The sequence below is a fragment of the Macaca fascicularis genome, chromosome 19 (genome assembly GCF_037993035.2).
Source record: "Macaca fascicularis isolate 582-1 chromosome 19, T2T-MFA8v1.1".
Classification (NCBI taxonomy): Eukaryota; Metazoa; Chordata; class Mammalia; order Primates; family Cercopithecidae; genus Macaca; species Macaca fascicularis.
Window position 1 is genome coordinate 47,615,418 of NC_088393.1, and position 24,331 is coordinate 47,639,748.

At 52.1% G+C, this 24,331-nt stretch overlaps 1 protein-coding gene across 6 annotated transcripts in view; it reads left to right on the forward strand.

Moving 5' to 3' along the window:
• Window positions 1-24,331, forward strand: part of SPTBN4 (spectrin beta, non-erythrocytic 4) — a 117,584-nt gene that overhangs the window by 40,314 nt on the left and 52,939 nt on the right. For all 6 annotated transcript variants that reach the window (XR_012427610.1, XM_065534412.1, XM_065534415.1 and 3 more), the window contains 10 exons: window positions 858-970; window positions 1,066-1,253; window positions 1,328-1,445; window positions 1,713-1,871; window positions 2,845-3,147; window positions 5,325-5,475; window positions 11,752-12,700; window positions 14,464-14,601; window positions 19,662-20,412; window positions 24,060-24,262. Coding sequence is in view for 5 of the 6 variants with exons in the window: in XM_065534412.1 (XP_065390484.1) it covers window positions 858-970; window positions 1,066-1,253; window positions 1,328-1,445; window positions 1,713-1,871; window positions 2,845-3,147; window positions 5,325-5,475; window positions 11,752-12,700; window positions 14,464-14,601; window positions 19,662-20,412; window positions 24,060-24,262 (3,073 nt within the window). In the remaining variant the exon portion in view is untranslated. The remainder of the gene's footprint in view (window positions 1-857; window positions 971-1,065; window positions 1,254-1,327; window positions 1,446-1,712; window positions 1,872-2,844; window positions 3,148-5,324; window positions 5,476-11,751; window positions 12,701-14,463; window positions 14,602-19,661; window positions 20,413-24,059; window positions 24,263-24,331) is intronic.

The window sequence follows — 24,331 nt, forward strand, 5'->3', positions numbered from 1 at the left end:
GTGAACACGGAGGCTTATCTAAGGAAATTTGAGCTGAGCCAGGCATGGTGGTGCACACCTTTAGTTCTGACTACTCAGGAGGCTGAGGTGGGAGGATTGCTTGAACCTAGGAGTTTGAGGCTGCAGTGACCTGTGACTGCACCACTGTGCTTCAGCCTGGACAACAGAGCCAGAGCCAGACTCCATCTGTTGAAAAAAAAAGTAAAAAGTTGAGTTGAGTTCTGAAGCATAAGCGGGAATTAGGAACACAGAAGAGGGGCAGTGCTCCAGACAGTGAGAACAGCACATGCAAAGGCCCTGAGGTGGAAGGTAGAATGGTGTGTTCAAGAAACAAGTATAGGCTGGGCACGGTGGCTCACATCTGTAATCCCAGCACTTTGGGAGGCCGAGGTGGGCAGATCGCCTGAGGTCAGGAGTTCGAGACCAGCCTGACCAACATGGTGAAGCCCTGTCTCTGCTAAAAATACAAAATCAGCCAGGCATGGTGGCGCATGCCTGTAACCCCAGCTACTTGGGAGACTGAGACAGGAGAATCGCTTGAACCTGGGAGGTGGAGGTTACAGTGAGGCAAGATCATGCCATTGCACTCCAGCCTGGGCAACAAGAGCAAAACTCCATCTTAAAAAAAAAGAAAAGAAAAGTATAGCTATTTATCTATGGTGGTTTATATGTGTCAGGCACTATTTAATCCCAGGAGGTAGATTTCTATTTGACAAAACCTGAGGAACAGAGAGGTTAATTATCTTGCCCAAGGTCACACAGCTAATGAGAGTAGCTTCTCCATCCCTCCACCCAATACCTTCAAGCACTCTGTCAAAGTGCCCACCGTCTTGTTTCCCACTCCCTCTTCCCTCCAGATGTGAACATGGAGGCTCCAGATGAGAAGTCCATCATCACCTATGTGGTCTCTTTCTACCACTATTTCTCCAAGATGAAGGCTCTGGCTGTGGAGGGGAAGCGTATCGGGAAGGTATAAGGAGCCAAGGAGTGGGTGAGTGGGAAGCTGGGAGCTGGCGGCAGGCATGGGTGGGATGAGGCTGACCCCCGCTTCCTCTGCTGTGTCAGGTCTTGGACCAGGTGTTGGAGGTGGGTAAGATCATAGAACGCTACGAGGAGCTGGCGGCCGAGCTGCTGGCCTGGATTCACCGCACCGTGGGCCTCATCAGCAACCAGAAATTTGCCAACTCCTTAAGTGGGGTACAGCAGCAACTCCAGGCTTTCACGGCCTATTGCACGCTGGAGAAGCCTGTCAAGTGAGGCCCAGCTCTGGAGGGAGGGCGGGCAGGGGTGGCATGACGGCAGGTCTCCTGAGCTCATGCTCCTTCAGGTTCCAGGAGAAGGGGAACCTAGAGGTGCTGCTCTTCAGCATCCAGAGCAAACTGCGTGCCTGCAACCGTCGCCTCTTTGTGCCTCGGGAGGGCTGTGGCATCTGGGATATTGACAAGGTAAGGCCACGGATGCAGGGGAGAGGTGGAGTTGCACTGTGGAGTTGTATAGGTTGCACACTGCTCAAGGGAATCGTTCACATTGTAGGCATGATGGATTAGATATTCATTCTGACAGTTTTTCAGTAGTAAAGTGTCATAATGAAGCAACATGTTTTCCAATTTGCATGAAGTTGCCATAATGCTATGAGTGGCCTCAGACTAAGTCAAGACCATTAAACTGTGGGGAGCTGTCAGAGTCTGACTGCCTTCTCCCATCTCCTGCAGGCATGGGGTGAGCTGGAGAAGGCTGAGCATGAGCGGGAGGCTGCCCTACGGGCTGAGCTGATTCGGCAGGAGAAGCTGGAACTACTGGCACAGAGGTTTGACCACAAGGTGGCTATGAGGGAGAGCTGGCTGAATGAGAACCAGCGTCTGGTCTCCCAGGTACAAGGTGTAGGGCTTGGCTCCGGGGGGAAAGGGAGGGAGGGCGGGGCTGATGGTCCTGGGACCGAAGAGGGAGACTTGATCTCCTAGGCAACAGGGAAGAGTTAGATTAGTTTCCTGGTGATAAATGAGGATGGGAAGGGAAACTTGGTCTTCTAAGTGATTGTTGGGTGAGGGGAATGGGCCCGATCTCCAGATTAATGGGAGAGTGAGGCTGGTCTTCAGGGTAACTAGAAAGGGCAGAATTAGTCTCTTCAGCAATAGGGGGAGTGTTTTAAATGACAAGAGAGGTTGTATCTTGTGTCTAGGGTAACTCAGGAGGATAGAATTGGTTTCCTAAGTAACAGAGTCAGGTAAACCAGGACAGGGGAAGCGTGGGCCTCTTTCCTGAGCAACAAGTTTAAGGTTAGAGATGTAACAGGAGGGCGGGACTTGTTTCCAGGGTAACTGGAGAGAGTAGAGCTGGTCTCCAGGGAAACGGGAAGGTGGGGTTGGTCTCTAGGGCAACAGAGGAGGTGGGTCTGTTCTCCAGGGTAACTGGGGAAGATTGGGTTGGTCTCCAGGACAACAGGGGAGGGTGGGGTTGATCTCCAGGGTAACTGGAGAGGGTGGCACTGGTCTCCAGGGCTACAAGGGAGGATGGGGCTGGTCTCCAAGGTAACTGTGGAAGATGGGCTGATCTCCAGGGCAACAGGAGAGGGGAGTTGGTCTTTAGAGTAACTGGGGAGGGTGGCGCTGGTCTCCAGGGTAACAAGGGAGGGTGGGGTTGGTCTCCAAGGTAACAGTGGAGGGTGGGGCTGGTCTCCAGGTTACCTGGGTAACAGGGGAGGGCGGGGCTGGTCTCCAGGATAACTAGGGAGGGCAGGGCCGGTCTCCAAGGTAATGGAGGGGGGAGTCCCCAGGGTCACACAGGGTCAAGGTAACAGGTGGACTGCTGAGGCAGCATGGGTGAGTGTCTGGCTCACTGCCCCAGGACAACTTTGGGTATGAGTTGCCCGCAGTGGAGGCAGCCATGAAGAAACACGAAGCGATCGAGGCAGACATTGCAGCCTACGAGGAGCGGGTACAGGGTGTGGCAGAGCTGGCCCAGGCATTGGCGGCCGAAGGCTACTACGATATCCGGCGGGTGGCAGCCCAGCGTGACAGCGTCCTGCGCCAGTGGGCCCTGCTAACTGGGCTTGTGGGTGCCCGGCGGACACGGCTCGAGCAGAACCTGGCCCTGCAGAAGGTCTTCCAGGAGATGGTGTACATGGTGGACTGGATGGAGGAGATGCAGGTGCCAGGCGGGGGCCGCGGATGTGGGTGGAGTGCCAGGAGGGAGGGAAGGATGCAGACGCTGAAAGCGTTGACAGACAGCTGGAGCTGGAGAGGGAAGGGCAGAGATAGAAGAAGATAAAGAGAAAGCCAGGAAGACAAAAAGAGAGAACGAGAGAGAGAGTGAGAGAAAGATACAGAGATGGACAAGAGAGGCAGACAAAGAAACAGAATGGGAACGAGACAGAGACGAATAGAGAAATAGAAAAATGCTGGACATGGTGGCTTATACGTGTAATCCCAGCACTCTGGGAGGCCGAGGTGGGCAGATCACTTGAGGTCAGGAGTTTCAGACCAGCCTGTCCAACATGGTGAAACCCCGTGTCTACTAAAAATACAGAACAATTAGCTGGGTGTGGTGGCATGTGCCTGTAGTCCCAGCTATTTGGGAGGCTGAGGTTCAAGAATCGCTTGAATCTAGGAGGCAGAGGCTGCAGTGAGCCAAGATGGTGCCACTGCACTCCAGCCTGGATGACAGAATATGATTCTGTCTAAAAAAAAAAAAAAGAGGCCGGGCGCGGTGGCTCAAGCCTGTAATCCCAGCACTTTGGGAGGCCGAGGCGGGTGGATCACGAGGTCAGGAGATCGAGACCATCCTGGCTAACACGGTGAAACCCCGTCTCTACTAAAAATACAAAAAACTAGCCGGGCGTGGTGGCGGGCGCCTGTAGTCTCAGCTACTTGGGAGGCTGAGGCAGGAGAATGGCGTGAACCCAGGAGGCGGAGCTTGCAGTGAGCCGAGATCACGCCACTGCACTCCAGTCTGGGAGACACAGTGAGACTCCGTCTCAAAAAAAAAAAAAAAAAAAAAAAAAAAAAGAAGAAAAAAAGAGAGAGAAATGAAAAAGGACATGGAGATACAGAGACAGAGTAAGCCAGGGATGCAGACAGAGAGAGAGTGACAGTTTGAGAGAGAGGGAGAGAAATCAGAGAGGCAGAGAGAGGGGGAGGCAGACACAAAGGTGACAATGAAAATCTGCATGACTACAGAGAAAGATACAGGAAGATTGGAATCAATTTGAGAGAGGGAAAGACCTACCAGAAATAGAGAGAGATGAGACAATAAAGATAGAAGCCAGCTGGGCATGGTGGCTTACACCTGCGGTACCAGCACTGTGGGAGGCCGAGGTAGGCAGATTGCTTGAGCCCCAGAGTTTGAGACCAGCCTGGTCAACATAGTGAGATCCTGTCTGTACAAAAAAATAAAAACAAAAACAAAAACTAGCTAGGTGTGGTGGCATGCGCTTGTAGTCCCGGCTACTCTGAAATGGGACGATCACTTGAGCCCAGGAGGTTGAGGCTGTGTGAGCCATGATTGCACCACTACACTCCAGCCTGGGTGACAGAACAAGATCCTGTCTCAAAAAAAAAAGAAGCCGGGTGCGGTGGCTCACACCTGTAATCCCAGCACTTTGGGAGGCCAAGGCAGGCGGATCATCTGAGGTCAGGAGTTCGAGACCTGCCTGACCAACATGGCAAAACCCCATCTCTACTAAAACATCCAAAAATTAGCCGGGCAAGGTACATCCACTAGGGAGGCAGGAGAATCGCTTGAACCCGGGAGGCGGAGCTTGCAGTGAGCCGAGACCGTGCCACTGTACTCCAGCCTGGGCGACAGAGCCAGACTCTGTCTCAAAAAAAGAAGAAGAGGAAAAAAAAAAAAAAGAAGGAAAAGAAGGAAGGAAGGAAGGAAGATACAGACAGAGAGAAAGAGAAAGGGGTAGAAATGTAGAAAGAGAGATGCAGAGAGAGATGGAGACAAAGATGTATAGACAAGAAAGACATGGAAGCAGAGACTGAGCTGCTGTGACAGAGACAAAGCCCAGAAATGTAGAGTCCACGAGAGATGGAAACATTCAGAGAGAGACAGGTAGAGAAAGAGGGAGACAGAGACAGAACACCATTGCTAGCTGTGAGAGCCGACAACAGCCGGGGCTCGGCTTTTTTCTTTCTGATGAGGAAACTGAGGCCCAGGCCACAGAGCTGGTAAGAGGGTCTTGAGGCTGGTCCATATCTCTCCAAGACGGGTCAGAGTCAAGAGTGACAGTGCAGAGCAGCAGGGGCTGGCACAGGCGATGGGGGAGAGGCGAGTGGCCAGGGCAGTGCCAGAGGTGTGCTCAGTGCTGTCCCCGCTTGTAGGCTCAGCTGCTGTCCCCGGAGTGTGGGCAGCACCTGGTGGAGGCAGACGACCTGTTGCAGAAGCATGGACTGCTGGAGGGAGACATTGTGGCCCAGAGCGAGCGGGTGGAGGCGCTCAATGCCGCTGCCCTGCGCTTCTCCCAGCTGCAGGGTGAGTCTTGGGGCTGCGGCTGGGGCTGGGGTTGGAGACTCTTGGGACTGTTGCCGATAGAGACAAGAGTGACTCCTGAGAGAAGAAAAGAGTGAGCTCCTTGTCCTTGGAGGCATTTAAGCAGAGCCTAAGATCACATTCCATTAAGGAAGTCATGGGGAGAATCAATGCCCTGAGTGGCAGGGTGGACCACTCGACCTCTTCCTGCTTTAGATTCTGCAGTGATAACCCACATTTATTGAGCACTTGTTATGTGCCAAGCCCTTCACAGATTGCTCTCAACGAATACCATTTAAAAAGACCTGTGTGTTGGCTGGGTGTGGTGGCTCATGCCTGTAATCCTAGCAGTCTAGGAGGCCTAGGCGGGTGGATCACCTGAGGTCAGGAGTTTGAGACCAGCCTGACCAACATGGTGAAACCCCGTCTCTACTAAAAATACAAAAAACAATTAGCCAGGCATGGGGGCACGTGCCTGTAATCCCAGCTACCTGGAAGCCTGAGGCAGGAGAATCGCTGGACCCCCAGGAGGTGGAGGCTGCAGTGAGCTGAGATCCCGCCGCTGGCACTCCAGCCTGGGCAACAGAGCAAGACTTCCTCTCAAAAAATAAATAAATAAAATAAAAAGACCTGTGCCGGCTGGGCATGGTGGCTCATGCCTATAATTCCAACACTTTGGGAGGCTAAGGCAGGAGGATCACTTGAGCCCAGGAATTCAAGACCAGCCTGGCTAACACAGAAAGACCTCATCTCTACCTAAATAAATAAGTAAATAAATAAGCCAGGCACGGTGATACATGCCTGTAGTGCCAGCTACTTGGAGGCTGAGGGAGGAGGCTCACTTGAGGCCAAGAATTGGAGGCTTCAGTAAGCCATGATCATGCCACTGCACTCCAGCCTGGGTGACACAGTGAGATCCTGTCTCTTAAAAAACAAACAAGAAAACCTTTGCTAAGTAATGTTAATCAGGGCCTGTTTAACCACAGGTGATAGAAACTCAGTTCAAATGGCTTAAGGTGAAAAGAGGAGTGGACTGGCTAACGTAACCAAAATGTTCAGGGAAGCCTAGGCAACATGGCAAAACCCCGTCTCTGCCAAAAATACCAAAAATTAGCTAGGCATGGTGGTGCATGCCTGTAGTCCCAGCTACTCCAGAGGCTGAGGTGGGAGAATCACCTGAACCTGGGAAGTCGAGGCTGCAGTAAGCCAAGACTGTGCCACTACACTCCAGCCTGGGCAACTGGACTGAGACCCTGTCACCAAAAAAAAAAAAAAAAATCTGGGGAAGGGTGGGTTTTACTTCAGGCATGGCTGGATCCAGGTATGGCTCAAGGGTGCTTTTAGGACTCCATCTGAGACCAGGCCTGGTGTGTCTCATGCTTGTAATTCCAGAGCTTTGGGACGCCAAGATGGGAGGATTGCTTGAGGCCAGGAGTTTTGGGCAACATAGCGAGACCCCATCTCCATATCAAAAACGAAAAAGACTCAGGCCAGGCTCGGTGGCTCATGCCTGTAATCCTAACACTTAGGTGTTAGGTGTTAGGAAGGCCGAGGCAGGCGGATCACTTGAGGTTAGGCTTTGGCCAACATGATGAAACCCCATCTCTTCTACAAATACAAAAAAAATTAGCCAGGCATAGTGGTGCCCACCTGTAATCCTAGCTACTCAGGAGGCTGAGGTGGGAAGATTGCTTGAACCCAGGATGCAGAGGTTTCAGTCAGCCAAGACCGTACCACCAGGCACACGCCAGCCTGGGTGACAGAGTGAGACTCCTTCTCAAAACATAAACAAAAGACTCTTATCTCTCTTGTCTCTCTCCATCTCTAGTCTCTGTGTTGGTGTCACTGTCAAGCAGTCCTGCCCCTTGTGGTATAAATCCAGGATCATTCAGCCCTAGGTATACGTCCTAACAGGTTATCAGAGCCAATGGGACACAGGCCCCTTTCTCCCAAGAGTTCTAACAAAAAGTCTTAGGAGAGCTTGTATTCGTTCACAGTGGATTCCATCATTGCTCAGCCAATCACTGTGGCCCCAGGGTATGCAGGGACCTAATTGGCCACATGCATGTGACACACCTATCCCAGGGCCAGGAGTGGGGTCAGCCCATTCCAAAGACTTAGACTGAAAAAGAGGAGAAAGGGACGCCCTTACCAGACACAGGGTCATGGATGCTGATAGGCAAAACCAAGACTGGCTCTAATAAGGTTCCTGTCTTACTTATGTCAGTGCCCTCCAGCCAGAGACCACCAGGAGTCCCTCTGTGGTCAAACCAAGTTGGGTTTGGTGGCTCTTTACACACACCATGGGGAGCTGTGGGGCATCTCAGCAAGAAAGTATGATGGGGGGCCGGGCGCAGTGGCTCACACCTGTAATCCCAGCACTTTGGGAGGCCGAGGCAGGTGGATCCCATGAGGTCAGGAGTTCGAGACCCGCCTGGCCAACATAGTGAAACCCCATCTGTACTGAAAATACAAAAAATTAGCTGGGCATGGTGACGCGTGCCTGTAATCCCAGCAACCCAGAAGGCTGAGGCAGGAGAATTGCTTGAATCTGGGAGGTGGAAGTTGCTGTGAGCCTAGATCGTGCCACTGCACACCAGCCTGAGCAACAGAGTGAGACCCCATCTCAAATACATATATATATATATGACTGGGGGCTAATTGTAGGATTTGGGCTTGTGTTAGGTGATTTGGAAGATGATTCAGTGTAGTGAGTTGTGCTGTGGATTGGATGATGTCAGAATATGGGGGTGACTAGGTGATCGGGCATCTTAATCATTTTGATCTAGGTGGTGGGAGGAACAGAAGGAGGCTGTTGCAGTCATTGGAAGCTGTCATTCATCTTAGCCAGCGAGGGGGATGCATGGTCATTTTTTTTTTTTTTTTTTGGAGACAGAGTCTCGCTCTGTCACCCAGGCTGGAGTGCAGTGGCCGGATCTCAGCTCACTGCAAGCTCCGCCTCCCAGGTTTACGCCATGCTCCTGCCTCAGCCTCCCGAGTAGCTGGGACTACAGGCGCCCGCCACCTCGCCTGGCTAGTTTTTTGTATTTTTTAGTAGAGACGGGGTTTCACCGTGTTAGCCAGGATGGTCTCGATCTCCTGACCTCGTGATCCGCCCGTCTCAGCCTCCCAAAGTGCTGGGATTACAGGCTTGAGCCACCGCACCCAGCCTGTGGTCATTTTTGTGGTTTGCACAGTGACCTTGATTTTGTCTGTGCTCAGGCATGATTATGGAGTGAGCTTGGTTTTGTCCTACTCCATCATGGTCAGAGTGGCCCCATCTGATATGAGTGTTCTGTGAGATTTTTTTTTTTATTATTGTTGTTGTTTATTTTATTTATTTATTTTTTTAGACACTTGATCTCTATGTTACTCAGGCTGGTCTTGAACTCCTGGGCTCAAGCAATCCTCCCGCTTCCACCTCCCAGAGTGTTGGGATTACAGGTGGGAGCCACTGTCCCTGGCCATTTCTGTGAGATTATTATTTTTATTTATTTTATTCTTTTTGAGATGGAGTTTTGCTGTTGTTGTCCAGGCTGGAGTGCAATGGCGCGATCTCAGCTTACTGCAACCTCCGCCTCCTGGGTTCAAGCGATTCTTCTGCCTCAGCCTCCTGAGTAGCTAGGATTATAGGCATGCGCCACCATGTCCCGCTAATTTTATATTTTCAGTAGAGACTGGGCTTCTCCATGTTGGTCAGGCTGGTCTCGAACTCCTGACCTCAGGTGATCTGCCTGCCTCGGCCTCCCAAAGTGCTGGGATTACAGGTGTGAGGCACCGCGCCCAGCCTGTGAGATTATTTATACTCCTCGGAACACCATGGCTAGCCCTGAGTGCTGATGGCAGTCAGGACTGCTTTTTATCTTTCTCATTGATGAGGTAACTGAGGCCCAGGCCATGGAGCTGATAAGAGGGTCTTGAGGCTGGTCCGTATCTCTCCGTTAAGATGTTTTCCTCCTTTATCTGGAGCCCACAGCCCTTTGGAATCTTGGAGCATTATTAGAAAAGGGACAACCTGTCTGGCTTGCAGGCTGGTGGGGAAGTTTCTCGCCCTAGCCGACGTGGGTCACATCCTAAGTGCAAATGCTGAGATTTCCCTCCACGCCCTGGTGTGGACATCCTGACCCTGGCTCAGCCCCCTCCCATCCCCATCTCATCTCCAGGCGAGGTTGTTGGGACCCTCTCCTTCAACTTAGCTAGGTTTGTCTCGGGAAGCTCCCTTTGCCCTCGCCTTGTGAGTTCTTGGCTCCTGTGACAATCAGCAGCCCCGAGAATACAACAGAGGGGCCGGTGTGGGGAGTGCGAGTGTGGGCAGTGCGTTGTCATGGGGATGGGAGGCAGCGCTGCCTGATGGGTGGTCCAGAGTGTGAGCTCTTGATGGACCGCTTCTTAGCTGATCCTAGGGCAATCCTTCCTCTCTCTGAGGCTCAGTCTCTTCATCTGGAAAATGGGGCTGATAAGGATACTGGCCTCACAGGATGGTTGTAAGAATCAAATGACATAGTGTGAGAGTAAGGGCTGGGTACATGGAAGCTGTTTTTTTGTTTTGTTTTGTTTTGTTTTCTAAGACAGACTCTCGCTCTGTTGCCCAGGCTGGAGTACAGTGGCTCTATCTCGGCTCACTGCAGTCTCAACGTCCCTGGCTCAAGTGATTTTCCCACCTCAGCCTCCCGAGTAGCTGGGACTACAGGTGCACGCCACCACGCCCAGCTAATTTTGGTATTTTTGGTAGACATGGGGTTTTGCCATGTTGCCCAGGCTGGTCTCAAACTCCTGACCTCAAGTGATCTGCTCGCCTCGGCCTCCCAAGGTGTTAGGATTACAGGCATAAGCCATTGCGCCTGGCAAGAAGCTGTTGTTTTTGTAACTATTATTCAGTTGGATACCTTGTGGTTTGAGTCAACATCAGTGAACATACAGAATTACAGAAATCCCACATTCCACCTAGGGCAGTGTCTCTCTCTCTTTTATGATCCAGTAAGAAATACACAGCCAAGCAGTGGCTCATGCCTGTAATCCCTGTACTTTGGGAGGCCAAGGTGGGTGAATTGCTTGAGCCCAGATATTCGAGACCAGCTAGTGAGACTCCATTTCCACAAAAAACTTAGAAAAAAAAATTAGCCAGGCATGGTGATGTGGGCCCATAGTCCCAGCTACTCAGGAGGCTGAGACGGGAGGATCACTTGAGCCCAGGAGTTGGAGGCTGCAGTGAGCCATGATCGTGCCACGCACTCCAGTCTGGGTGATAGAGTGAGACCCTATCTCTAAAATAAAATAATAAATGCATGACTCACATGCATTATCTCATGACTCACAGTTCACATGCATACATGGACACACACACTAACACAGAGGTTTTATAAAACAATATTTCCAGGCTGGGCGCGGTGGCTCACGCCTGTAATCCCAGCACTTTGGGAGGCCAAGGAGGGCGCGGATCATGAGGTCAGGAGTTCAAAACCAGTCTGGCCAACATAGTGAAACCCCGTCTCTACTAAAAATACAACAACAAAAAAAAGCTGGACGTGGTGGCAGGCACCCGTAATCCCAGCAGTTTGGGAGGCCAAGGTAGGCTGATCACTTGAGGTCAGGAGTTTGAGACCAGCCTGGACAGCATGGTGAAACCCCATCTCTACCAAAAATACAAAAATGAGCCAGGCATGGTGGTGGGCACCTGTAATCCTAGCTACTGGAGAGGCTGAGACAGGAGAATCGCTTAAACCTGGAGGTGGAGGTTGCAGTGAACTGAGATCACGCCACTGCACTCCAGCCTGGGCAACAGAGCAAGACTGTCTCAAGAAAACAAACAAACGAAAAACAAAGAAGTTCCATTTGACTCAGTTCTGACATAAGCACAATTTTCACTCAAATATACAGAATCTGAGATGCTCTGAATCCATCCATCGTGCAGTCAACAAATCACTACATTCACTAGGCTACAGCTCTGGGTGCCACCCTCTGCTAGGCAGTGATTGGGATAGGGTGTGACAGTCCCAGGTCCTGTCCTTAAGGAGCTCTCAGTCCAGCGGGGGAGACAGGACAAAGCAATGACAACACAGAGTAGTCAGGGCTGGGATGGGGAAGCAGAGCAGCCTGAGAGGATCGAGGAGGAGCCTGCTCCAGCCTTGGGGTGTTAGGGAAGGCTGCCTGCAGGAGGAGCCGCGTGACCCGGCACCTGATGAAGTCACACCAAGGACAGGGTAGGTAGCCCGCACCATCCTCTCTTGGGCGCCCCTTGGCTTGTGACCAATCCTGGATGCTCCCCTTCTCCTGGCTCAGGCTACCAGCCCTGCGACCCGCAGGTCATCTGCAACCGCGTGAACCACGTGCACGGCTGCTTGGCGGAGCTGCAGGAGCAGGCGGCGCGGCGACGGGCAGAGCTGGAGGCCTCGCGGAGCCTGTGGGCGCTGCTGCAGGAGCTGGAGGAGGCCGAGAGTTGGGCGCGCGACAAGGAGCGCCTCCTGGAGGCTGCGGGCGGCGGCGGTGCGGCGGGCGCAGCGGGCGCAGCGGGCACGGCGGGCGGCGCGCATGACCTGTCCAGCACCGCACGCCTCCTGGCCCAGCACAAGATCCTGCAGGGTGAGCTGGGCGGGCGGCGGGCTTTGCTGCAGCAGGCCCTGCGGTGTGGCGAGGAGCTGGTTGCAGCCGGCGGCGCCGTCGGCCCGGGAGCAGAGACGGTGCAGCTGGTGGGCCTGGCAGAGCGCGCGGCGAGCGCCCGGCGCCGCTGGCAGAGGCTGGAAGAGGCGGCTGCGCGGCGCGAGCGGCGGCTGCAGGAGGCGCGGGCGCTGCACCAGTTCGGCGCTGACCTCGACGGGCTGCTGGACTGGCTTCGCGACGCTTACCGCCTGGCAGCCGCTGGCGACTTTGGCCACGACGAAGCGTCCAGCCGCCGCCTGGCGCGCCAGCACCGCGCGCTCACCGGAGAGGTGGAGGCGCATCGCGGGCCCGTGAGCGGCCTGCGACGCCAGCTGGCAACACTCGGGGGTGCCAGTGGCGCAGGGCCGCTGGTGGTGGCGCTGCAGGTGCGCGTGGTGGAAGCCGAGCAGTTGTTCGCTGAGGTGACCGAAGTGGCGGCGCTGCGGCGCCAGTGGCTGCGGGACGCGCTCGCTGTCTACCGCATGTTTGGCGAGGTGCACGCGTGCGAGCTGTGGATCGGCGAGAAGGAGCAATGGCTGCTTTCCATGCGTGTGCCCGATTCACTCGACGACGTTGAGGTGGTGCAGCACCGGTGAGCGCACACATGTGGGACTCCGGGGTCCCATTCCTCATGCACCCAGTCTCACCTTCATTGGTTCAACAGTTCCCATGTTCGCTCAGCTGGAACGAGGGGTTCCAATCCCTGCTTCACTCATAACCAGCTTTGTGACAGTTAGAAGGTTTGCAACCTGCCTAACCTTCCTGAACCTCAGCTTGCCCACCTGTATAATGGGGGTGGTATTAGTCCCTACCCAAGCTTGTGATGAAGGGTAAGTGAGTTCATACATGCAGAACATGACGCAAATGCCTGGGGGTAGAGGAAGCATTCCCCCAGCATTTGCTCTTATTACCCAGGCTTACATTCGCCAAGCATGAAATAAACGACCTATGCTTCTACAGGGACACCTCAGCCTGGCCCCTCCTCTGGGAGGCCTCCCAATGGTTCTGCATAAATGTCACCTCCCTAAGCTACTAAAATAGCTCTAACCCTTGACATTTTCCATTGCTTCATCCTGTTTTACATTTCTTTGTAGCACTTACCATCCCATGACATATTATATACTGACTTGTCTGTTGGCTGACTTAGCAATGAGTTGTTCAATTAGTGGGTGAACAATGTGTATTCCTCCTCTGCACCACTCTCTCTGAGCATCTTGTTCATCCATACATTCATTCAGCAGGTGTTAGTACTGAGTGCCTATGCCTTTCTAGGTCTTGTGCTGGGCACTGCTGGAAACACAGGGCTGCTCCTTGCCCCTACTGTGCCCACAGTTGCCCAGTTCTTTGAAACATTGATTTAAAGATGGGAGGACCATGTCCAGCTTAAAACAGACCTCAGTGGCTGTCATGTGGAGGGTGGGTTGGAGCAGTTGAGAGTTGTGGCTGGGAACCCAGAGAGGCAACTGGGGTGGGGACCCAGATGGAGTGGAACAGATTAGACCAGGGCTGGAAGTAAGTAGACAGACAGGCCATGGAGGCCGATGGGCCAGAGCAATTTTCTAAAACAAAGCCCAGGGCTCTGGCCTGGGGGATGACAGTGCTGTCCCCAACATGGGGGCCCAGAGGAAGAACAAATTTGAGTCAGATGGGTGTGAATAGCCCCAAGAAGGTATACAGCAGACTTTAGGTTGAAGATAGGTTCAAAAGGTAAGAGGTTGAGGCTGAAGACTGAGGTGTGACTGTCATGAGTTCAGGGGAGAAGACCAAGGCTGTGGGGTTGGGTGGAATCGTCGAAGAAGGGTGTGAGGGAAAACCCAGAGGGCTCAGGGTGGAGTTGCTGCTGCGGAAACTCCCATTTAAACATCGGGTAGAGGCTAGGCATGGTGGTTCACGCCTGTAATCCCAGCACTTTGGGAGGCCAAGACAGGCGGATCACATAAGGTCAGGAGTTCAAGACCAGCCTGACCAACATGGTGAAAACCCATCTCTACTAAAAATAGAAAAGTTAGCTAGGTGTGGGGGCGCATGCCTGTAATCCCAGCTACTTGGGAGGCTGAGACATGAGAATCGCTTGAATCCGGGAGGCAGAGGTTGCAGTGAGCCGAGATTGTGCCACTGTACTCCAGCCTGGGTGACAGAGCAAGACTCCGTCTCAATACATACATACATACATACATACATACATACATACATACATACATACATTAAATTAAATTAACAGCAGGTAAAAGAGGAGGAGCCCACAAAGGAGGCTGAAAAGGAGGGTGGAGAATTAGGAGTAGAACCAGTAGAAGGCGTTTCATAAAACCAAGGTCCGCAGGGTTCGGGTGTCTGAGCATCTCCATCCTCCTGCAGATTCGAGAGCCTGGACCAAGAGATGAACAGCCTGATGGGCCGCGTTCTGGACGTGAACCACACGGTCCAGGAGCTGGTGGAAGGAGGCCACCCCAGTTCAGATGAGGTGCGTTCCTGCCAGGACCACCTCAACAGCAGGTAGGAGGGCCTGGGGCTGGGAGTCCCTCCCATCCTTCCCTTCCACACTCACACAACCGTGGACAGCAAAGATGTGCAATCTCAAACCCCTGGAATCATAATGGCCACCTGATAAATCAACAAAATGTTGACCAAAAATCATAATCCCCAGTACTGGTGATGACGTGGTAAAATTAAAACAGACATTTCAGTTGGCTGTTCATTTATTTATCCAGAAATAGTTTATTGAATATCTACAATCTGCCAGGAGTATTCCCAAGCACTTTATGTAACTTTTTACAGTATCCCAATGTTCTTTCGGGCACAATGGCTCATACTGGTAATCCCAGCACTTTGGGAGGCTGAGATGGGTGGATCACTTGAGCTCAGGAGTTCGAGACCAGCCTGGGCAACATGGCGAAAGCCCCATCTCTCTCTCTATAAAACAAAACAAAACAAAACAAAACAAAATTTAGCCAAGCATGGTGGTGCACACTTACAGTCCCAGCTACTCGGGAGGCTGAGGTGGGAGGATGCCTTGACGCCGGGAGGTAGAGATTGCAGTGAGCAGAGATTGTGCCACTGCACTCCAGCCTGGGTAATAGAGCCAGACTTTGTCTCAAAAAAAAAAAAAAAAAAAAAAAAAAAAAAAAAAATTCCAATATCCCAATTTCCATGGTAAAGGTCCTAGAATTCAGATCTTTCTCTCTCTCTCTCTCTCTTTCTTTTTTTTTTTTTTTTTGAGATAGTCTCGCTCTGTCACCCTGTCACCCAGGCTGGAGTGCAGTGGCGCGATCTAGGCTCACTGCAAGCTCCACCTCCTGGGTTTACTTAAGCCATTCTCCTGCCTCAGCCTCCCTAGTAGCTGGGACTACAGGTGCCCACCACCATGCCTGGCTAATTTTTTGTATTTTTAGTAGAGACGGGGTTTCACCGTGTTAGCCAGGATGGTCTCAATCTCCTGATCTCGTGATCCGCCTGCCTCGGCCTCCCAAAGTGCTGGGATTACAGGCGTGAGCCACCGCGCCCAGCCTCTCTCTCTCTTTCTTTTGAGACAGGATTTTGCTCTGTTGCCCAGGCTGGAATACAGTGGCGTGATCATGGCTCATTGCAGCCTCCAACACCTAGGCTCAAGCGATCCTCCCACTTCTGCCTCTTGAGGAACTGGGACTACAGGTGCACACCACCATGCCCAGCTAATTAAAACATTTTTTTTTTGTAGAGACGGGGGTCTCACTATGTTGGCCATGCTGGTCTTACAACTCCTGGGTTTGGCTGGGTGTGGTGGCTCACACCTGTAATCCCAGCACTTTGGGAGGTCAAGGCAGGTGGATCACCTGAGGTCAGGAGTTCGAGACCAGCCTGACCAATATGGTGAAACCCCATCTCCACTAAAAATACAAAAATTATCCGGGCATGGTGGCATGAGCCTGTAGTCCTAGCTACTCAGGAGGCTGAGGCAGAAGAATTGCTTGAACCCAGGAGGCAGAGCCTACAGTGAGCCGAGATCACACCACTCCACTGCAGCCTAGGTGACAGAGCAAGAATCTATGTCAAAAACAAACAAATAAACAAAGAAACAAACGAAATCTCCTGGCCTCCTCCCACCTCGGCCTTCCAAAGAGCTGGGATTACAGTGTAAACCACTGCTCCTAGCCTACAACTCTTTTAAGATAAGTAACAAACTAATACAGTACATCTGGAATACTACCAGCAATTCTCCCAGTGCAGGTGGGGTTCCTAGATGAAGATACAGGTCCAAAGAGGTGAACTCCTTATCCAAGATTACTCAGTCTATAAGTAGGAGTCAAATGCAGTTCTGGCTGAATCCTGAGCTGGAGCTGTTTATCTAATATATCCAGTCTTCCTGGTAACACTATGGGGTGGAAATTACCCCACATTAGAGAGAAGAAAACTGGATCTCAGAGAGGTGAAGATGGAGGCCCAAGGTTACATAGCTAGTTAGGGGATCAAATCGGGCTTTGAAGATGGATATGTCTGACTTCAAAGACTGTGTTCTTTTTTTTTTTTTTTTTTTTGAGACAGGGTCTTGCTCTTTCACCCAGACTGGAGTGCAGTGGTACGATCATGGCTCACTACAGCCTTCACCCCCCACCGAGCTCAAGAAATCCTCCTGCCTCAGCCTTTTGAGTAGCGGGACTATGGGTGCGCACCACTGCACCTGGCTACTTTTTGTATTTTTTGTACAGATCGGGTCTCACTTTGTTGGCCAGACTGGTCTCGAGCTCCTGGGCTCAAGTGATCTTCTGCCTTGTCCTCCACAAGTGCTGGAATTACAGGCATGAGCCACTGCACCCCACCCAAAGACTATGCTCTTGACTCTCTGGTGTAAGATTCCCATATCTAGGGATTTTAAAATCTCTATAGCCGAGACAATCGCAAAGCATCCAGCCTAAAAAGATAACTACAACAGTAACAATTTATAGCATGTAGAGAGATCTATATGCCGAGTGCTTTAGCCACATGATCTCATTACACACTCAATGAAGTGGACTTTATTATCCCCATTTTCCAGATAAGGAAACTGAAGATCAGAGAAGGAAATGATTTGCCCAAGGTTACATGGCAAATCTGGCTAGAGCAGAACTTGAACTCGGGTCTGTCTGATTTCAGAGTCCTAATATCTGTCCTTGTAGTGTGTCCATTCTAGAGAAGGCACAGAAACAGTTAAATATGCTAATAAATGAACAAGATATTTAGAGAATCATAATGGCTTTATGCAAGAAATAGGCAGGTCATGGTGACTCACACCTGTAATCCCAGCATTTTGGCAGGCCGAGGCGAGCAGATCACTTGAGGTCAGGAGTTTAAGACCAGCCTGGCAATATGGTGAAACCTCATCTCTACTAAAAATACAAAAACTAGCCAGGCGTGGTGGTGCACACCTGTAATCCCAGCTACTTGGGAGGCTGAGGCAGGAGAATCCCATTTACCTGGGAGGCGGAGGTTGCAGTGAGCTGAGATGGTGCCACTGCACTCCAGCCTGGGCAACAGAGCAAGACTCTGTCTCAAAAACAAAACAGGCCAGGAGCGGTGGCTGACGCCTGTAATGCCAGCACTTTGGGAGGCCAACGCGGGCAGATCACGAGGTCAGGAGATCGAGACCATCCTGGCTAACGCGTCAAATCAAAACCCTGTCTCTACTAAAAATACAAAAAAATTAGCTGGGTGTGGTGGCGGGTGCCTGTAGTCCCAGCTACGCGGGAAGCTGAGGCTGGAGAATGGCCTGAACCCGGGAGGCGGAGCTTGCAGTGAGTCGAGATTGGGCCACTGCGCTCCAGCCTGGGCGACAGAGTGAGACTGCATCTCAAAATAAAATAAAATAGCCGGGCACGGTGGCTCAAGCCTGTAATCCCAGCACTTTGGGAGGCCGAGACGGGCGGATCACGAGGTCAGGAGATCGAGACCATCCTGGCTAACACGGTGAAACCCCGTCTCTACTAAAAAATACAAAAAACTAGCCGGGCGAGGTGGCTGGCGCCTGTAGTCCCAGCTACTCGGCAGGCTGAGGCGAGGCAGGAGAATAGCGTAAACCCGGGAGGCGGAGCTTGCAGTGAGCTGAGATCCGGCCACTGCACTCCAGTCTGGGCGACAGAGCGAGACTCCGTCTCAAAAAAAAAAATAAATAAAATAAAATAAAATAAAATAAACCCATACTATTGAGGACCCCAAGAGCTTGTTTTAGTGAGTCATATTTATTGCTATTTACTATATTAGAACTTAATACTGAGAAAATTTTAAATGTTTTTATTTTTATTTATTTATTTTGAGACAGGGTCTCATCACTCTGTCACCCAGGCTGGAGTGCAGTGGCACAATCACGGCTCACTGCAGCCTCGACTTCCCAGGCTCCAGCGATCCTCCCAAGTAGCTGGGACCATAGGTGTGCGCCCCCACGCCCAGCCAATTTTTGCATTTTATGGGTCTCATCATGTTGCCCAAGCTGCTTTCCAACTCCTGAGCTCAAGTGATCCACCTGCTTCCGCCTTCCAAAGTGCTGGGATTACAGGTGTGAACCACTGCACCTGGCTGAGAAATTTGAAAACATTAAGTTATTTAAAAATAACAATAAGCTGGGAGTGGTGCGTGCCTGTCCTCCCAGCTACCCAGGAGGCTGAGGTGGGAGGACCGCTTGAGCCTGGATTGGGGGCTTCCGTGTGCCATAAAGGAGTTCGTGAATAGCCACTGCATTCTAGCCTGGGCAACAAACATAGTGAGATCTCATGTCTTAAAATTTTTTTTTAAATCTAAATATCTAATGTGTTAATATAACTAACATATTATTATATTTATTTATTTGTTTATTTATTTATGTATTTATTTAGAGACAGAGTCTTGCTCTGTCGCCCAGGCTGGAGTGCAGTGGCCCCATCTTGACTCACTGTAAGCTCCGCCTCCTGGGTTCACGCCATTCTCCTGCCTCAGCCTCTCAAGTAGCTGGGACTACAGGCGCCCGCCACCACACCCGGCTAATTTTTTTGTATTTTTAATAGAGATGGGGTTTCACTGTGTTAGCCAGGATGGTCTCGATCTCCTGACCTCGTGATCCGCCCGCCTTGGCCTCCCAAAGCGCTGGGATTACAGGCGTGAGCCACCACGCCCGGCCAACTAACATATTTTTATAAAAAAATAACTTTTCATAACAAAAAATGTACTAAGAATGGCATTGTTTTGTACCTTTGTAAATCTCTTTAAAGTCTGGTTTAAGAGATGGCAGCTGGGCTTCTCTTAAGTCAGAGTCGGCTTCTGCACTCAGTCTCTCCTGCCGCCTCTGGAAAACTTCACTGAACACTCGGGAAAGAATGAGAGTGAAAAAGCAAATGGCGTCTTAACACATTTTTATGAAGATAGTTTTGTCCTCGATCAGATTACATGTTGAGAACGGCTGCCCTAAGCAAAAGTGATGGGTAGGGTTCCATTTTACACCGGCAGAAACTGGGGAAACTGAGGTCACACAATGGCTGGGTGGCTTGGGCCCGGATTCTACCCTGGGTAGGCGGGCCCTCCGCGCCCAAGAGGAGTCCCTGTCCTCCTCAAGTCACTCTCTTTCTCCTGGGCAGGTGGAACCGCATCGTGGAGCTAGTGGAACAGCGCAAAGAGGAAATGAGCGCGGTGCTGCTGGTGGAGAACCACGTGCTGGAGGTGGCCGAGGTGCGCGCCCAGGTGCGTGAGAAGCGGCGAGCTGTGGAGAGCGCGCCCCGCGCCGGCGGCGCCCTGCAGTGGCGTCTTAGCGGCCTAGAGGCCGCTCTGCAGGCGCTGGAGCCACGCCAGGCGGCCCTTCTGGAGGAGGCAGCCCTGCTGGCAGCGCGCTTCCCGGCGCAGGCGGCGCGGCTGCACCAGGGCGCGGAGGAGCTGGGCGCTGAGTGGGGCGCGCTAGCCAGCGCGGCTCAGGCCTGCGGTGAGGCGGTGGCAGCAGCAGGGCGCCTGCAGCGCTTCCTACATGACCTCGATGCTTTCCTGGACTGGCTCGTGCGCGCCCAGGAAGCGGCGGGCGGCAGCGAGGGGCCCCTGCCCAACAGCCTAGAAGAGGCGGACGCGCTGCTGGCGCGCCACGCTGCGCTCAAGGAGGAGGTGGACCAGCGCGAGGAAGACTATGCTCGCATCGTGGCGGCCAGCGAGGCGCTGCTGGCCGCCGACGGCGCAGAGCTGGGCCCGGGCCTGGCATTAGACGAGTGGCTGCCACACCTCGAACTTGGCTGGCATAAACTTCTCGGCTTGTGGGAGGCGCGCAGGGAGGCGCTGGTCCAGGCACACATCTACCAGCTCTTCCTGCGGGATCTACGCCAGGCGCTCGTGGTGCTGCGTAACCAGGTGCCCACTCGGGGTGTACATTTCGGAGAGGGAGAGTCCGAGGCCGCGTGGGATTGCAGGGACAGGGGCATGCGGGGGTGGGGAGGAGGGTGTTTGCTGGGACCACTGGGTTCTGAGGTGGGTAGGAGTTGAGAGAATATCCGGAATGGATACGTGAGTTTGTGGATCATCCAGTGTGTGTGGAAGCGTGTATGTAACAGAATTTGAGGAGTATGATGAGTAGGGTAGGTTGGTGCCTTATTACAGGTGACAGTTTGTGGGCTATTCCGAGTAAGTAATGCATGTGGATATTTATTGGAGTGGCTTCCTGGGTTCATGGATTATCTGAAAGCAAATAAGACTATGAGGCTGATTGATGGTTAAATGGGGTTCAAAGAAGATCTTGGTATGGATAACAAAGGATTAGGATTATGGAGGTAGGTAACAGGCTGAGGGGTTATTGGAGTCAGTCAGTGATTGTGGATTACATGGTGTGGATGCCTAAGTTAGCACAATATCTTCATTTCTGGGGATGACAACTATGGATTCTCTGGAGAGAGTAACTGTGTTTGTGGCATGAGGAACCAAGTGCAGTGGTTATCTCGGGACAGCCAATCCAGTTTGGAGATCACTCTGGGATGGGAACCAAGTTTGAGAATTTTGGCAAGATAGAACAGCCAGTTTTCAGATTGTCCAAGAGTAGCTTCCAGTGTTTGGGGACCATCTTAGAAAGGGTGCCTGCCTATACTGGTTATCTAAGGGATGCTGACCCAGTTTGAGGATTATCTACAGCAGTGGTCCCCAATCTTTTTCTTTCTTTTTTTTTTTTTTTTAAGATAGAGTCTCACTCTGTAGCTAGGCTGGAGGGCAGTGGCATGATCTCAGCTCACTGAAACCTCAGCCTCCTAGGTTCAAACGATTCTCTTTTTTTTTTTTTTTTTTTTGAGACGGAGTCTTGCTCTGTCACCCAGGCTGGAGTGCAGTGGCCGGATCTCAGCTCACTGCAAGCTCCGCCTCCCGGGTTTACGCCGTTCTCCTGCCTCAGCCTCCCGAGTAGCTGGGACTACAGGCGCCCGCCACCTCGCCCGGCTAGTTTTTTTGTATTTTTTAGTAGAGACGGGGTTTCACCGTGTTAGCCGGGATCGTCTCTCGACCTCCTGGCCTCGTGATCCGCCCGTCTCGGCCTCCCAAAGTGCTGGGATTACAGGCTTGAGCCACCGCGCCCGGCCCAAACGATTCTCTTGCCTCAGCCAAGTAGCTGGGACTACAGGCGCGAGCCACCATGCCCAGCTAATTTTTGTATTTTTGTAATTTTGCGTTTTTAGTAGAGATGGGGTTTCACCATGTTGGCGAGGATGGTCTCGGTATCTTGACCTCATGATCCACCTGCCTTGGCCTCCCAAAGTGTTGCGATTACAGACATGAGCCACTGCGCTCCCTAATCTTTTTGGTACCAAGGACCGGTTTCCTGGAAGACAATTTTTCCACAAACTGGTGCGGGAAGGAAGAATGTTTTCAGGATGATTTAAGCAAATTACATTTATTGTGTGCTTTATTTCTATTGTTATTACATTATAACATGTAATGAAATAATTATACAACTCACTGTAATGTAGAATCAGTGGGAGTCCTGAGCTTGTTTTCCTGCAACTAGGCGGTCCCATCTAGTGACATCTAGGGGTGATGGGAAGCAGCAACAGATCATCAGGCATTAGATTCTCATAAGGAGCGTGCAACCTGGATCCCCCACACGTGCAGTTCACAATAGGGTTTGCCCTCGTATGAGAATGTAAAGCTGCTGCTGATCTAACAGGAGGTGGAGCTCAGACAGTAATGCTCACTTGCCCGCCCACCTCCTTCTATGCAGCCCAGTTTTTAACAGGCCATGGACTAGTACCCCTCCTTGGCCCAAGGCTTGGGAAATTCTGATCTAGGGAGTAGGGGAGAAAGGACAGAGAGCCCCTGAATCATAAGATTACTAAATATGGAGCTGAAGTGAGTGGCCTTGAGAGACCCTTTCTGACCCACCCATTTAAAGAATAGACAGGGGCTGGGCGCAGTGGCTCACGCCTGTAATCCCAGCACTTTGGGAGGCCGAGGTGGGCGGATCACGAGGTCAGGAGATCGAGACCATCCTGGCTAACACGGTGACATCCCATCTCTACTAAAACTACAAAAAAAAAAAAAAAAAATTAGCTGGGCATGGTGGCAGGTGCCTGTAGTCCCAGCTACTCGGGAGGCTGAGGTAGGAGAATGGCGTGAACCTGGGAGGCGGAGCTTGCAGTGAGCCAAGATCGCACCACTGCACCCTAGCCTGGGCGACAGAATGAGACTCAATCTCCAAAAAAAAAATAAAATAAAATAAAATAAAATAAAAATAGAGATGGGATCTGTCTATGCTGCCCAGGCTGGTCTCCAGCTCCTGGGCTCAAACAATCCCCCTGCTTTGGCCTCCCAAAGTGCTGGGATTACAGGTGTGAGCCACTGTGCCTGGCCCTGACCCACCCATTTTACCAGTTAGGAAACTAACCCCAGAGGGAAAAGAACCTCCTTGAGTTCACACAGTACCCAGTTTAGTTGTCTTCTTTTTTTGAGACAGGACCTCACTCTGTCACCCAGGCCTGAGTGCAGTGGCACGATCACGGCTCACTGCAGCCTTGACCTATGGGGCTCAAGCAATCCTCCCACCTCAGCCCCCCAAGTAGCTGGGACTACAGGCATGTGCCACTACGCCTGGTTAATTTTTTGTATTTTTAGTAGAGATGAGGTTTCACCATGTTGCCCAGGTTGGTCTCAAACTCCTGAGGTCAAGTGATCCTCCCGCCTCAGCCTCCCAAAGTTCTGGGATTATAGACATAAGCCACCATGCCCAGGCTTCAGTCTTCATATTAACCAAATATTTACTGAGTGCCTCCCCTGTGCTGGGCACTATTTTGGGGCAGAGCACACCTCAGGCAACAAAATACAAAATCCTGCCCTCATGTGGTTGACATTCTAGTACGTGGGGGAGGAGAGAGTAAACAAGTCAATGCATTGCTAATATTGCCAGGTATATGCTATGAGAAATAATACAGGAGGGTTGGCCAGGTGCGGTGGCTCACGCCAGTAATCCAAGCACTTTGGGAGTCCAAGGCAGGTGGATCACCTGAGATCAGGAGTTTGAGACCAGCCTGGCCAACACGGTGAAGGCCCGTCTCTACCAAAAATACAAAAAATTAGCCAGGCTTGGTGATATGCACCTGTAATCCCAGATACTTGGGAGACTGAGGGAGGAGAATCACTTGAAACCAGGAGGTGGAGGTTGCAGTGAACTGGGTTGCACCACTGCACTCCAGCCTGGGCAACAGGGTGAATCTCCGTCGGCTCCCTCCCCCCACAGAAAGAAATAATACAGGAGGATAGTGGGATAGGGCTGGGGTGGGAGTTGGTATTTTTGGCAGGGTGGTCAGAGACTTGAAGAAAGTGAAAGAGCCAGCCATGGGGGTATCTGGAGGGACAGACCGCCAGGCAGAGACACCAGCATGGACAACGGCCCCGAGGTGGGACCACAACTGCAATGTTCGATGCTTGCAAGGTTGCGGGGAGTGGTGACAAGCCAGGCTGGCAGCCTCTCCCAGGTCCTGGAATAGAATGAGGCTGACCTTTGCACCATGCTCCCTCCTCCCCAGGAGATGGCGCTGTCTGGTGCGGAGCTCCCGGGCACAGTGGAATCGGTGGAGGAGGCGTTGAAACAGCACCGGGATTTTCTCACCACCATGGAGCTGAACCAGCAAAAGATGCAGGTGGCCGTGCAGGCTGCGGAGGGCCTGCTGAGGCAGGGCAACATCTATGGGGAGCAGGCTCAGGAGGCTGTGACTCGGCTGCTGGAAAAGTAGGTCCCCCAGACCCGTCCACCCCAGGGAGGGGGCAGAAGATGGGGCCCAGCATAGGGGAGTGGTGT